Source organism: Gigantopelta aegis, chromosome 8 (genome assembly GCF_016097555.1).
Source record: "Gigantopelta aegis isolate Gae_Host chromosome 8, Gae_host_genome, whole genome shotgun sequence".
NCBI classification, from domain to species: Eukaryota; Metazoa; Mollusca; class Gastropoda; order Neomphalida; family Peltospiridae; genus Gigantopelta; species Gigantopelta aegis.
In genome coordinates, this window is record NC_054706.1 from 20,149,646 (window position 1) to 20,164,310 (window position 14,665).

General features: G+C 37.7%; 1 protein-coding gene across 1 annotated transcript in view; it reads left to right on the forward strand.

Annotated features, from left to right (window-relative positions):
• LOC121380233 overlaps positions 1-13,234 on the forward strand; it is a 44,202-nt gene extending 30,968 nt beyond the window's left edge. Inside the window, exons 2-8 of the mRNA XM_041509060.1 lie at positions 4,969-5,128; positions 6,132-6,238; positions 7,441-7,563; positions 8,961-9,119; positions 11,092-11,207; positions 11,636-11,760; positions 13,179-13,234. Coding sequence (XP_041364994.1) covers positions 4,969-5,128; positions 6,132-6,238; positions 7,441-7,563; positions 8,961-9,119; positions 11,092-11,207; positions 11,636-11,749 — 779 coding nt within the window. The 3' untranslated portion in view covers positions 11,750-11,760; positions 13,179-13,234. The remainder of the gene's footprint in view (positions 1-4,968; positions 5,129-6,131; positions 6,239-7,440; positions 7,564-8,960; positions 9,120-11,091; positions 11,208-11,635; positions 11,761-13,178) is intronic.
• The last annotated feature ends 1,431 nt before the right edge of the window (positions 13,235-14,665 follow it).

Consider the following 14,665-nt stretch of genomic DNA (forward strand, 5'->3'; position numbering starts at 1 on the left):
CATGATGCTGGTTGTTGTTGTGTTATAGTTTTTATAGCTATAGGTACCGGTACCAACGTAGTTTACATCCATTCAGTTGACTGACTTAGTTTGATATAAAGTTTAAGTAATTTAGTCATTGTTATGTAGGCAATTACCATTTAGTATATAAACACAAATTTAAACATACGTAATACTAAGCCAAAGTTATTTCAAGATTTATAAAATAATTTTATTGAATTTAAACTAAAAATATTTTTAATTAGACAATTATAAATTTAGGGAACCGTCACTTTGAATAAATAGGTTATAATTAGTTATAAATAGCTAAATTATAATTTAAGTCTGAATTTACAAGTAGGGTTTGTATTTATTTTAAACCAAAAAACACTCATATAGTTGAGATATGTGCACATTACTAATATGTTTAAATACTTGCACTTAGTTTTTATTTCAGGATGATTTGGTTTTTGTGGTTGGCTGATATTTCTTCACTCTGATTTTTATCCCTTCTTTTCAGTTGTTCTTAAGTCTAGAAAGCTTACTTATGTAAGACTTCCACTTTTTGTTTTCTTAATACAGATTATTCCATCATACATTGAAACACACACACACACACACACACACACGCACACGCACACGCACACACACACACACACACACACACACACACACACACACACACACACACACCACACAATCATGGGGTAGTAATATATTTGGTTCAAATTTTATATTTGACCCAGCAATTTATTTTAGAAGCTTGTTTTTTAAGTTTCTAAAGTTTGAATGAATTTTTGTTTTCAGGTTTTGCTACTCAGATAACTACAATGTATTTGTAGTTTTTAGTTGGTCACTGTACATTTCACATTTCCTTTTATTTTGTGTACATTGATTTGCAGGTATGTTTAGATTGTTGGGAGATAATGTACTTTTAGTTATATGTCTTGAGGTTGTTGTTTCTCCTGATTGCCATTCAGTGTAGATTATTTGATGTTTGGAGGTAGTTGTTTTCTTCCATTGTTAGTAATCTATCATGGGGGACTACAATTCAGAAGTTATTCGACAACTGAAAGAGGCAGTACTCCAACTTTAATCCAAGTTGGATAGATTCAAACAGAAACTGAATGAGGCTGAAACAGATTTGTTCTCCTCGAAGTCACCACCCTCCACCCCAACACCCACTTCAGACCATTTTGTTTATGCATCTGAGGATATACTTACTCAATGCTATAAGTGTTTACAGTATGGTCACATCCAGATGGCATGCAGGGTACGATTAGATCACTCCAGACGATTTCAACAGGAAAATGTTAACTTTCCTGTTTGTAATAATATGTCTGTCAAACGTCGTGGTTTACCAGATGGTCTTGTTGGTGATACTAGTGAGGTGACTGTTAGCATTGATGGACATGTTTGTAGAGGTCTCCTTGATACTGGCTCAACTGTTTCCACTATCAGTGAGACATTTTACAAACAGTTTCTTTCTCATTTGACAGTTCATCCATTGGAAACTTTGTTGGACATTGAATGTGCCGATGGAGAGAGTTTACCATATCGAGGATATGTGGAAGCAACTCTTATTTTTAAGGGTCTTCTTTCAGAAACTCCTTATCATTCTTTATTGCTAGTTGTTCCAGATAGCAGGTACAACAGTGATGTTCCAGTTTTGATTGGTACCAACATATTGACACCAGCTCTTGATGAATGCCGCAAAGAGTATGTAACTCGCTTTCTGCAGTGTGCCAATCTGCAAACTTCTTTTTATTTAGCTTTCAGGGCAATTGTTTTGCAGGAAAAGGAGTTGACTCGTAACAAGTTTAGGTTGGGACTTGTACGAAGTGCTGCTACCAGCAACATCATCATTCCACCAAACCAAACTGTAACTGTGAGAGGTTACATAGACAGGAAGGTTCCTTATAGGAATGTTTGTGCTGCACTCCACTGCAGAAAGTGATTTTTTCTCCACATACACATACATACATACATTATATACAGTGTATGTATCAACATCTTTTTCTTTGGACCATCGGCCAAGGCCACCTTTATTAAAAAAAATTATGATGTACTGACACTTTATTGCAAACAAAACGTAGACACTTTCTAGTTAGCTATGCAATTTTGTTTATGGATTTTGCTTTTTCTTTTGTGCAATATCGTTGATTATATGTAACATCTGTGATGTTCTTCGATTCCTGCCCTTTTTAATTTCTTTTAATTCAATTTATGAATTTAATTCGATATGTTTTATGTACAAATGCATGTTCCCTTAATTTAGACAGTCAATCCTTCACTTGCGTGCTTACTACAATTCATAATATGGTGGTTCAGAACATAAACTTTCTTCAATACTGAACCATCTATCAGCAAGCTCCTGTAATGAAGTTATGCCTTCTGAATTTACTAGCGTGCATTGTACACTTTCTTCAGTAGTGAACCATATATTAGCAAGCTCCTGTAATGAAGTTATGCCTTCTGAATTTACTGTCGTACATTGTACACTTTCTTCAGTACTGAACCATATATTAGCAAGCTCCTGTAATGAAGTTATGCCTTCTGAATTTACTGTCGTGCATTGTACACTTTCTTCAGTACTGAACCATATATTAGCAAGCTCCTGTAATGAAGTTATGCCTTCTGAATTTACTGTCGTGCATTGTACACTTTCTTCAGTACTGAACCATATATTAGCAAGCTCCTGTAATGAAGTTATGCCTTCTGAATTTACTAGCGTGCATTGTACACTTTCTTCAGTAGTGAACCATATATTAGCAAGCTCCTGTAATGAAGTTATGCCTTCTGAATTTACTGTCGTGCATTGTACACTTTCTTCAGTACTGAACCATATATTAGCAAGCTCCTGTAATGAAGTTATGCCTTCTGAATTTACTAGCGTGCATTGTACACTTTCTTCAGTAGTGAACCATATATTAGCAAGCTCCTGTAATGAAGTTATGCCTTCTGAATTTACTGTCGTGCATTGTACACTTTCTTCAGTACTGAACCATATATTAGCAAGCTCCTGTAATGAAGTTATGCCTTCTGAATTTACTGTCGTGCATTGTACACTTTCATAGCACAGGAAGCATTCTTCTTTCACAGCTGATCCAATATTTAGAAATGGCTGAAACACATTCTGCAATAACATACCTAGTTTAGCATTTTTGTTAAACACTTCATAACACTGACTGCATGCACCCAATATTTCAATATGTAGCAACAAATTGTATTCATTAAAATCTGTAGTGTACTTTTAATAATATTACCTTCAAAACCTATGACTAGACATTAACTTTACACTGTATGACAATTACAAGTCAAATCAATAAAGGTTAATGGCCATGTTTTTTTTTGTTTTTTTTATATTAGCGACCATCTTGAATGTGAATTCGAAATCCAGGTGGTCCCAAGGCATATTTTGATTAGTATACTCGCATGAACACTAATCCGCTTAGTGTAGTTTGACCTTAAAACTATTTAGTGTGGTCTTGGGATGCACCAGGCTGGCTTTTGTGAGTTTTGCTTTCTTGGATCTGAATTGGAGCCTACGACCCAACAACAATACAATTGACCAGTTATCACAAGGCGATAATGTACAATAAATCCAACTTTTGCGTGGGTATCCATTTACTGAATGACATGGTAATAATACAATAACGTAATGTATTTATTTATTATTATTTTACTTTTAGCAAAGTCACCATATTATTGTGTGAATAAAGTATTGTGATCATTGTTCATTCACAGTTTTCGCAATACTTTGTGGTTCGCAAATGTTTTTTGGATTTACAGTATTTCTTTAGCAACACCTCAGTACATTTTAAAGCTATATTTCATTTCGAACATGTGGTTATTTAGACACTTGATAAAAATTGTAATGTTACGATGTTGACCGTTACGTTGTTGACAAAATTTAACAAAAATATGTTGTTATGCCAAGCTATCTTCGAAGCATCTATTTGATTATGATCTCTGAATGAATCATATTCATTTAATACACCAATATATTAATTATGCCCGTTACGGTGTTGACAGAGAATAAACATACTCAGTGACCATCCCTTTTTCACGTGATTATTTATAGAAAACGGAAACTGACGTCACGTTTCGTTAATACCATTTGAAAATATTGTGGTTTTCTCTACTTGGAAGAAATCATGTAAAATGTCTTTGTTTATTGTTATATATCATAGGCTGGGTTTGCTGACCGGCGTTACGGTGTTGACGTGTTATTTGCAAAATGAGTAACAGAGAAGGATAATCTTGTACATTAAATCATAAGTGCAATGTCAGCTTGAGAAAACATGTTTTTCATCTTCAAGTCTTTATTAATCGACTGATTGTAATAAAATACTGAATGCAATCAGTTTTGGGTTATTTTAATTTAGGTTCAGTCTTGCATGTGGCTTTGATTTGTAACAGCAATTTCAGGTTTTTCACCCTATTAAATCAAAAACATTTTTTTTTAATTTCAGGTGCCTTTTTGCTATAAACAATTCTCTATGAGTTTTTAAGTAATATTTAATTATCTGAGCGATGTTTATCTCGGTTTTCTTACTTTTATCAATTTTAGTGGTTGGTAACGCAATATGACACATTTGGGGAGAATGACTCATACAAGTCACAAGAAGTTAAGGGTCACATGGACACTACGACTCGGAAGGGTTGCCCATTCATTGTGCCAGTGACCAGTATAGAAACACTCTTGCAGTTAATGGATGACGGAGTGGCTCACTTGCAGGCATCTCGTTACTTGTCTCATGGATATGCCATCATTCAGACATAGCAGAGATCGACCACAGTCCAGAATGCTCAGTTTATTTTTTGATGGCATAGATATAGATGGTTGGGGGATTAGAGTTGAAAATGGGCAGAATTTTGAAAATAGCAATTAATAAAAAAGTTAATAGAATAAATAAAAAAAAGAAGATAAAAAGTTACAAGCCAGGACAGGAGATATATTACAATTATTAACACTTTTTATTTCAGATGCAGCTTGTACTTTCCCATCTACGTTGATCGGGAGCTGGCAAAGCAGCACGCTGGGCAGCTTCACCATCAACAGTACCAGCATATCGACGATACCCTATGAGGGTGGACAGTACACGTTTGAGTGTTATCTACAGAACGCAAATCGATATGTCATTAAGTAAGTGTAGACCAAACATTTGTTGTTAATCTGAGTTGGAGTTGCTAGGCTAAGACTGTCAACTGCCACGAAGTTATCCCCAACTGGATGGTTGCCTTGTAATTTCCTCAACTGCCAACTTACGACGGGTGCGCTCATATTAACAACTAATCGGTCGTAGGTGTTGTGTATGACGAGAATCGAGTTGTAAGACCACTCAGACTAGCAAGTGGACAGTCGTTGAAATCGTGGCATCAAAACGTTGGCCAACTTTGTGGTGGCAGTTGATAGTCTGAGCCTAGTATTAGATTCATATTCGACACTCCAACCCCCGGTCAAGACCGCGCTACGCCCCTACTCATATATCCTGTCTATTCATTAGGATGCAGGTTACACTGTAACTAACAAAAAAACCCCCACCCCAACAACAACAAAAAACAAGTACAAATGTATCATTCTGGTTATGAATCCACCGGGGTCATCAGCACTAACTTTAGACGGAACATTTCTGTCTCCGTAAAACTACATGGCTAGATTTGAAAAAATACTGGTCCCCGTGAAACCAAACGTTCACTCTTTATACTGGGGAGAACTACTGCCCCTTGTATCTAACCCTGCTGGATTCGGCCCTATTTGGAAGGAGTTTGTTTTGTTTAACGACACCACTAAAGCACATTGATTAATTAATCATCGGCTATTGGATGTCAAGCATTTGGTAATAATTGTGAAACGTTGTCAGAAGAGGAAATCCGCCACATTTTTCCTGATGCAGCAAGGGATCTTTTATATGCACTTTCCCACAGACAGGAAAGCACATACCACAGCCTTTGACCAGTTGTGGTGCACTGGTTGGAACGAGAAAAAACCCAATCAGGTGGATGTATCCACAGAGGTGGCTCGATCCTGCGACGCAAGCACCTCGAGCGAGCACTCAACCAACTGAGCTAAATCCCTCCCCCCCCCTCCCCCTTCCCATTTGGAAGCATCTCTCTTTTATGAGCATTTCCTGTTTAATATATTACAGATCTGAAGTTATAAGAAGTGGTCTTTTAGAGTCAGTCGCCTATACATGTTTGGACATACAGTCTGTGAGTGGCTCAACAGACAAACTGCTGTACTACCAAGTAACTGGTGAGAGTATAAACAAGTATTAACAAACAAACAAACAAACAACGGGTGAGAAGAAAAACACATCGTGTAGATCAAGATGCTTATACTTTCATTTATAGATATATACATTTATCTGAGAGCTGGTCAAAAACGTACCCATACCGTAATGTACCCAACCAAAATGTACCCAGTTTTGGTCAAAACGTACCCATGCCATAACATACCCTATTTATATATGCTATAAGTCATAAAAATCAGTTTATAATCAATTTTTAACAGGTTTTGGGAAAACGAACCTAAACCAAAATGTATCTAAACCTAAATGTACCTTACGACAATGTAACCATTTGCTGTCAAAACGTACCCAGTACAAATTAGTTTGTGAAGAGTACGGTAAATAAAATTATCACACTTGCTAAAGTACCTCACAAAAACGTTTTAGACAAGTTTGACAATTATTTTATATCAATCTGTTTATGAAATGTTAAGGAAAATGTAACAAATATGAAATATCTGAATATTATATTTAAATAAATAAATAAATATATATATGCTAAACCTTACGGATATATATATATATATATATATATATATATATATATATATATATATATATATATATATATATATATATATATATATATTATAGGTAGTTACATAAAGTTTGTTTTGTTTAACGACACCACTTGAGCACCTGGTACGAAATGTATATAATACGAATTGACTTTTTGCAATGGTACGAAATGACTATAGTTCGAACTGACTATGGTACGAAATGACTAGCAACCCAGAAAGTATTTAGTCCACTTTCTCGGAAAATAAAATACATGTATCTTCGTTTTAAGGACGAAATAGTTTTAAAGGGACTGTTCCGAGTCTGGTGTCTTTGTAACATGTTTATACTTACTAACAAATCTTTCTTGATGAATAAAATTAGTAAAGACGTAAACATCTGACCATTGTCTCTATAAACAAGGCGTTTGTGGTCATCCTAATATTTGCAGTCGCCCAAACTTCGTTACGGATACAAAAAGAAGAACAAAAGACTGCTATAGACATTAGCAAACGACCTCAAACACATTGGATTATATGACAGCGGTATTCCAAATAAATTTTTAAAAAGTATTTAACATGTAATTATAAAAGGCTGTGGTAGTCGAAAACATCTTACAATGGTTGCAACCTCAGCTCAGTACCTTTAATATTTAAAACTTTTATTTCAGCTGAGGTGTCTGGGAAGGGACGATTCGTTCCCGCGGCTGTAAGCTCAGTCCCTGTGGAATCGGACGTATGTACTGAAACGAGTGTTGTTCAGCCTGGCGCATACTCGTTCCTCATCAAAGATGGTAGGCACATCTACTGGCCATCTCCCCCCCCCCCCCCCCCCCCTCCAACACACACACACACACCGAACCAACCAAACATCTTACCCTCCACTACTTTTTATATTTACCTGACGACTCATAGACATGCGAGTAGGCTCATCCTGGCTAGCAGCAGCAGCAGTAGCAGTAACAATAGTAGCAGTAGTAGTAGTAGTAACAGCAGTAGTAATAGTAACAATAGTAGCAGTAGTAGTAGTAGCAGCAGCAGCAGCAGCAGTAGTAATAGTAGTAGTAGTAGTAGTAGCAGCAGCAGCAGTAGCAGTAACAATAGTAGCAGTAGTAGTAGTAGTAGTAGCAGCAGTAGTAGTAGTAGTAGCAGCAGCAGCAGTAACAATAGTAGCAGTAGTAGTAGTAGTAGCAGCAGTAGTAGTAGTAGTAGCAGCAACAGCAGCAGTAGAAGCAGCAGTAGTAGCAGTAGTAGTAGTAGTAGTAGCAGCAGCAGTAGCAGTAACAGCAGTAACAATAGTAGCAGTAGTAGTAGTAGTAGCAGTAGTAGTAGTAGTAGTAGCAGCAGCAGCAGTAACAATAGTAGCAGTAGTAGTAGTAGTAGCAGCAGTAGTAGTAGTAGTAGCAGCAACAGCAGCAGTAGAAGCAGCAGTAGTAGCAGTAGTAGTAGTAGTAGTAGTAGTAGCAGTAGCAGTAACAATAGTAGCAGCAGCAGTAGCAGCAGTAGTAGTAGTAGCAGCAGCAGCAGTAGTAGTGGTAGTAGTAGCAGCAGCAGCAGTAACAGCAGTAACAATAGTAGCAGTAGTAGTAGTAGTAGCAGTAGTAGTAGTAGTAGCAGCAGCAGTAACAATAGTAGCAGTAGTAGTAGTAGTAGCAGCAGTAGTAGTAGTAGTAGCAGCAACAGCAGCAGTAGAAGCAGCAGTAGTAGCAGCAGTAGTAGTAGTAGTAGCAGTAGCAGTAACAATAGTAGCAGCAGCAGTAGCAGCAGTAGTAGTAGTAGCAGCAGCAGCAGTAGTAGTGGTAGTAGTAGCAGCAGCAGCAGTAGTAGTGGTAGTAGTAGCAGCAGCAGCAGTAGTAGCAGCAGCAGTAGCAGTAGTGGTAGTAGCAGCAGTAGTAGTAGTAACAATAGTAGCAGTAGCAGTAGCAGCAGCAGAAGCAGCAGCAGTAGTAGTAGTAGCAGCAGCAGTAGTAGCAGCAGCAGCAGCAGTAGCAGCAGCAGTAGTAGCAGTAGTAGCAGCAGCAGTAGTAGCAGTAACAGTAGTAGTAGTAGAAGTAGTAGTAGTAGTAGTAGTAGTAGTAACAGTAACAGTAGTAGTAGTGGTAGCAGTAGTAAGCCTAGTGGTGGTATTAGTGGTCGTGGTGGTGATGTATTTTGTCTTGTTTTGTATAAAGAATAATACGTTTTCCTGTAGGTTCCTTGAGTACAGCCAAGATCAAATGCCCGGATGGCCTTGTGTCAGAGTTCAATGTGACACTAAGTAATTGCCCGGATGGAGCCCATCTTGACGTCTGTACCGACAATACAATAATGGACTTTAACTTTAGCACATGTGGCGGATCTACGTATTCAGGTATTACAAAAGAAATGGAACAAAATTATGTAAATCAGTAAATAAAAACAAGTAAAATAAAAATAAACAAAGTTTTCTATTAAAAACAAGAATCCATCATAATAAAACTTCTTGCTTCTATTCGATAGGAGTAGCCCATGTGATGCATAGCAGCAGGTTTCTACTCTAAGTTCGTGACCCAAAAATAATGTTTGTTAAAGTTTGTTTTATTTCATGACAATAATAGAGCACATCGGTTATTTAAAGGGACATTCCTGAGTTTGCTGCATTGTAAGATGTTTCCGACTAATAAAATATTTATACGATTAAACTTACGGTACATATTATTTTTTTTTTTTTTTTTAGAATATCAGTGTCTGTGTATTCAATGTGTTTCTGGTCGTCTTAATATTTATAAGAAGCCCAAACTGGATTTTGGTTTCAAATAATTTCGTACGTACGAAAAATGTTTTTTTTTAGGAAATAAAATAAATTTAACCTAATACAACTATTAGAACGACCAGAAACACTTATACAATCGTTAAAATGTCTCTTAAAAACTGCAGGGAATGTCCAAACTGGACTAATCTGTAGGTGGGAGTGAAACTGTACTACACTATTTGCTAATAAAGTGGGGCTTTTAGGGGGGTTTTTTGGTGATGATTTTTGATGTTTGGTCTGTGTGTGTGTGCGTGTGCGTGTGTGTGATAATGCCGTTAATTGCTGTACTAGGTATAGTAACTTTATTTACAGTGATGAATATATTTAGCATGTTTTACTAGACAAGCCATAAAGTAGGGCTATGCTTAAAAAGGAAGTAGAAAAATTCTGCCACTTATGTGGATTGATTTATACTTTTATTATTGAATACATAACATTCCAGTAAATAATACAATTTTATATTGTTATGTATATCTTTGGTTGTTGTTATTTTTTAAATATGTCAAATATGGCGCTGTTTAAATTATTTTATATATTTTTGAAAATGGTGTTTTCGCATGCTTTAAACTATTGCTTTGAAAGGGGCGTTCGCGCGCTTAAAAATGAAAATACCAGAAAATTCCGGAAAAATATTTCCATTAGGTTGGTCGCCCTGAAGAAATGTTTTATTTAACGACGCACTCAACACATTTTATTTACGGTTATATGGCGTCGGACATATGGTTAAGGACCACACAGATATTGAGAGGAAACCTTCTGTTGTCACTTCATGAGCTACTCTTTTTCGATTATCAGCAAGGGATCTTTTATATGCACCATCCCACAGACAGGATACATACTACGTTCTTTGATACACCAGTTTTGGAGCACTGGCTGGAACGAGAAATAGCCCAATGGGCCCACCAACGCGAATCGATCCTAGATCGATCGCGCAGCAGGCGAGCGCTGTACCACTGAGCTACGTCCCGCCCCACAAAAACAGATAGAGATATTCGGGCAATATGTGCTAACCTGAGACCTTTTTACCATGTATTTTCATCATTCGACCCTCAAAATTAGTTGTAATGCATGGCAAAATGTGTGTTGATTCGTTTGCAACCTTTATATAGATGTTTGGCAGTAATGCTTATAAAAATAGATGATGTTATCCAAATTCGGGCATTTTCGTTTAATTCGGGCAAAAAGCAGCCTGCTCCTCCTCCCTCCCCTCCCCCCCCCCCCCCATTACAAAAATGGGAGTCTGTATGGATATACCTGTTGTGGAGCACTGGTTGGAACAGGAAAACCGCAATGGGTCTGTCGAGGTTTGCCCCTAGGTGAGCACTCTACCGACTGAGCTAAACCCCACCCCTTGCTATACTAAGTATTTAAATACCATATCCTAAACACAAACAGCAGCAGATTAAAATGTGCTGAGGTGTGATTAACCCTTTAATATAACCCCAAGATTCTTCACTGTTCTATTCATTGTGTTGAGAGTCGATCATGTGGTCCAGAGTCGTTCACAGGGTTGCAAGAGTTAAACTAACATTCCTTTCTTTTCCTATTCCAGGTGAAGTGAAGTATACATGCGTGTATTCTAGTGAGAGCGGTAACCTCACCTACGTAACGCTCTACAACTCGGCCGCCAGCGTACCAAGCAACCCGTTCATCCCATTTTCCTGTGTAGTAAGTTCAGCATCTCTGATATTTACCTCGGACCAATTCAAATAAGATCTTACTTGTCCGTTAAACGTTAGTTTGACATCAGTAGATCTGACCAAACCCAGTGTTATCGTTTGTGATTTGACATAAAATGTCCATTTTCTGCCGTGTCTATTTTAGATGAGATAATCGTACAAACTTTTCTCTCTCTCTCTCTCTCTCTCTCTCTCTCTCTCTCTCTATCTCTCTCTCTCTCTCTCTCTCTCTCTCTCCAATTTGGTGGTTTTAGTAGTTGAATTTCTATTTGACCTGCTAGGTTTTAAAAATGGACTGCTTTTCGCATGTTGCTGTTTCAAGCTCTGTATCATAAAGCAAGACAAACTTTACTTTTTATTTTGATTTTGTGTTTATCTGTCTTTTTTATGGGTTTTGGTTTGCTTGTTTTCTTTTAGGTATTCACTGCAGGCGACAACGACACGACTTTAACCCACAACCCCGGAGACTGCCTAGCCACGCAGACTGACACTGTCATCACATCACCCGGTTTTGCCTATGGTGCTAACTAATATCAGTATTGGTAGGTTCCAATGCCAGGGGCGGAGGCAGTTTTTTAAAATTTTGTTTACAGTAAACTCTCTATATCTCGAAGCTGCTGGTAAGTTTGAGATATCGTTACATTCGAGATAATTAAAATTGTTGTTAACAGCCAGTAAGTTTGAGATATCGTTACATTCGAGATATCGTTCGAGATAATTAAAGTTGTTGTTAACAGCCAGTAAGTTTGAGATATCGTTACATTCGAGATAATTAAAGTTTAAATAGAAGCTTCTATATATATTTTTTTTCACAATGCTCTGAGGTCTACGTTCTTATCTAAGTGGTAAAAGTGCTTGAAAGTTTTCCGATATTGACCCATGTCACTTCAGCCGAGGTATTTTTTTCTCCTATTTTTTCTTTTTCTGTTAGTTGTATACTAAAAACACTCTGAAAAATGTGTATTTTATATATTATAAAAAAATAGTTTTAGTGATAACATTATCACTAAAACTATGTTTTTAGTATATATATATATATATACTAGTGGAGTTTTACATTTACTAGCCCGGCTGGCAAATGAATGTTGTTGTTTTTTAAATATAGTTCCGAGGCCTGGGTCATGATTGTCCCACAGGGGCAAGACGTAGCCCAGTGGTAAAGCACTCGTCTGATGCGTGGTCGGTTTGGGATCGATCCCCGTCGGTGGACCTTTTGGGCCATTTCTCGTTCCAGCTAGTGCACCACGACTGGTATATCAAAGGTCATGGTATGTGCTATCCTATCCGTGGGATAGTGCATATAAAAGATCTCTTGCTACTAATAGAAAAATGTAGCAGGTTTCCTCTCTAAGACTTTTTTTTTTTAAATTACCAAGTGTTTGACATCCAATAGTCGATGATTAATAAATCAATGTGCTCTAGTGGTGTCGTTAAACAAAGCAAACATTGATTGTTCCATATGTTGTACATTTTTCTTCATGTTTTTTTAAAATAGATATAGTTGTATCAAACTACTTTGTCTAAAATCGTAACGAGAAACTAAAACCGAAACCAAATTTCATCACTACAATAAACATATTCCTTTTCTATTTGTTTCTCTTCGCTTTTTAGTCTGGAATATAACAATGTTACTTGAAATATCATATGCATCCGTCCCAACCAGTGCTCCACGACTGGTATATATCAACGGCCATAGTATGTACTGCCCTGTCTTTGCTAAAGTACAAGTAAGACAACCCCTTTATGCTAATGGCAAAATTTAGCGGGTTTTCTCTGAAGACTACGTATCAGAATTATCGACTGTTTGACCCGGTGATTAATTACTCTCATGTGCTCTAGTGGTGTCGTTGTCGTTAAATAAACTAAAGTTCAACTCCTTGTTTTAGTGTTGAATAAACTAAACTTCAACTCCTTGTTTTAGTGTTGAATAAAGCCACATTATTCTAATGATCTTTTGCAGGTATGTGTGAAATGACAACCACAACCACCACCACCACCACCACCACCACCATGGCCACAATAAGTGAGTATCTAGGCTTTATGGTAGGACTACTACGTGCATAGACAATAACTGGATACTGTCTTAAAATATCGGCTTTACCCTGCGAAGCGTTGGCAGTCTGCATGGACAATAGCTGGTTACTATCTTAAAATATCGGCTTTACCCTGCGAAGCGTTAGCAATCTGAATAGACAATAACTGGTTACAGTCTTAAAATATCGGCTTTACCCTGCGAAGCGTTGGCAGTCTGCATGGACAATAGCTTTTTACTATCTTAAAATATCGGCTTTACCCTCCGAAGCGTTGGCAGTCTACATAGGCGATAACTGGTTACTGTCTTAAAATATCGGCTTTACCCTGCGAAGCGTTGGCAGTCTACATAGGCGATAACTGGTTACTGTCTTAAAATATCGGCTTTACCCTGCGAAGCGTTGGCAGTCTACATAGACAATAGCTGGTTACTGTCTTAAAATATCGGCTTTACCCTGCGAAGCGTTGGCAGTCTACATAGGCGATAACTGGTTACTGTCTTAAAATATCGGCTTTACCCTGCGAAGCGTTGGCAGTCTACATAGACAATAGCTGGTTACTGTCTTAAAATATCGGCTTTACCCTGCGAAGCGTTGGCAGTCTGCATGGACAATAGCTGGTTACTGTCTTAAAATATCGGCTTTACCCTGCGAAGCGTTGGCAGTCTACATAGACAATAGCTGGTTACTATCTTAAAATATCGGCTTTACCCTGCGAAGCGTTAGCAATCTGAATAGACAATAACTGGTTACAGTCTTAAAATATCGGCTTTACCCTGCGAAGCGTTGGCAGTCTGCATGGACAATAGCTGGTTACTATCTTAAAATATCGGCTTTACCCTCCGAAGCGTTGGCAGTCTACATAGGCGATAACTGGTTACTGTCTTAAAATATCGGCTTTACCCTGCGAAGCGTTGGCAGTCTACATAGACAATAGGTGGTTACTGTCTTAAAATATCGGCTTTACCCTGCGAAGCGTTGGCAGTCTGCATAGACAATAGGTGGTTACTGTCTTAAAATATCGGCTTTACCCTCCGAAGCGTTGGCAGTCTACATAGACAATAGGTGGTTACTGTCTTAAAATATCGGCTTTACCCTCCGAAGCGTTGGCAGTCTACATAGACAATAGCTGGTTACTGTCTTAAAATATCGGCTTTACCCTGCGAAGCGTTGGCAGTCTACATAGGCGATAACTGGTTACTGTCTTAAAATATCGGCTTTACCCTGCGAAGCGTTGGCAGTCTACATAGACAATAGCTGGTTACTGTCTTAAAATATCGGCTTTACCCTGCGAAGCGTTGGCAGTCTACATAGGCGATAACTGGTTACTGTCTTAAAATATCGGCTTTACCCTGCGAAGCGTTGGCAGTCTACATAGGCAATAGCTGGTTACTGTCTTAAAATATCGGCTTTACCC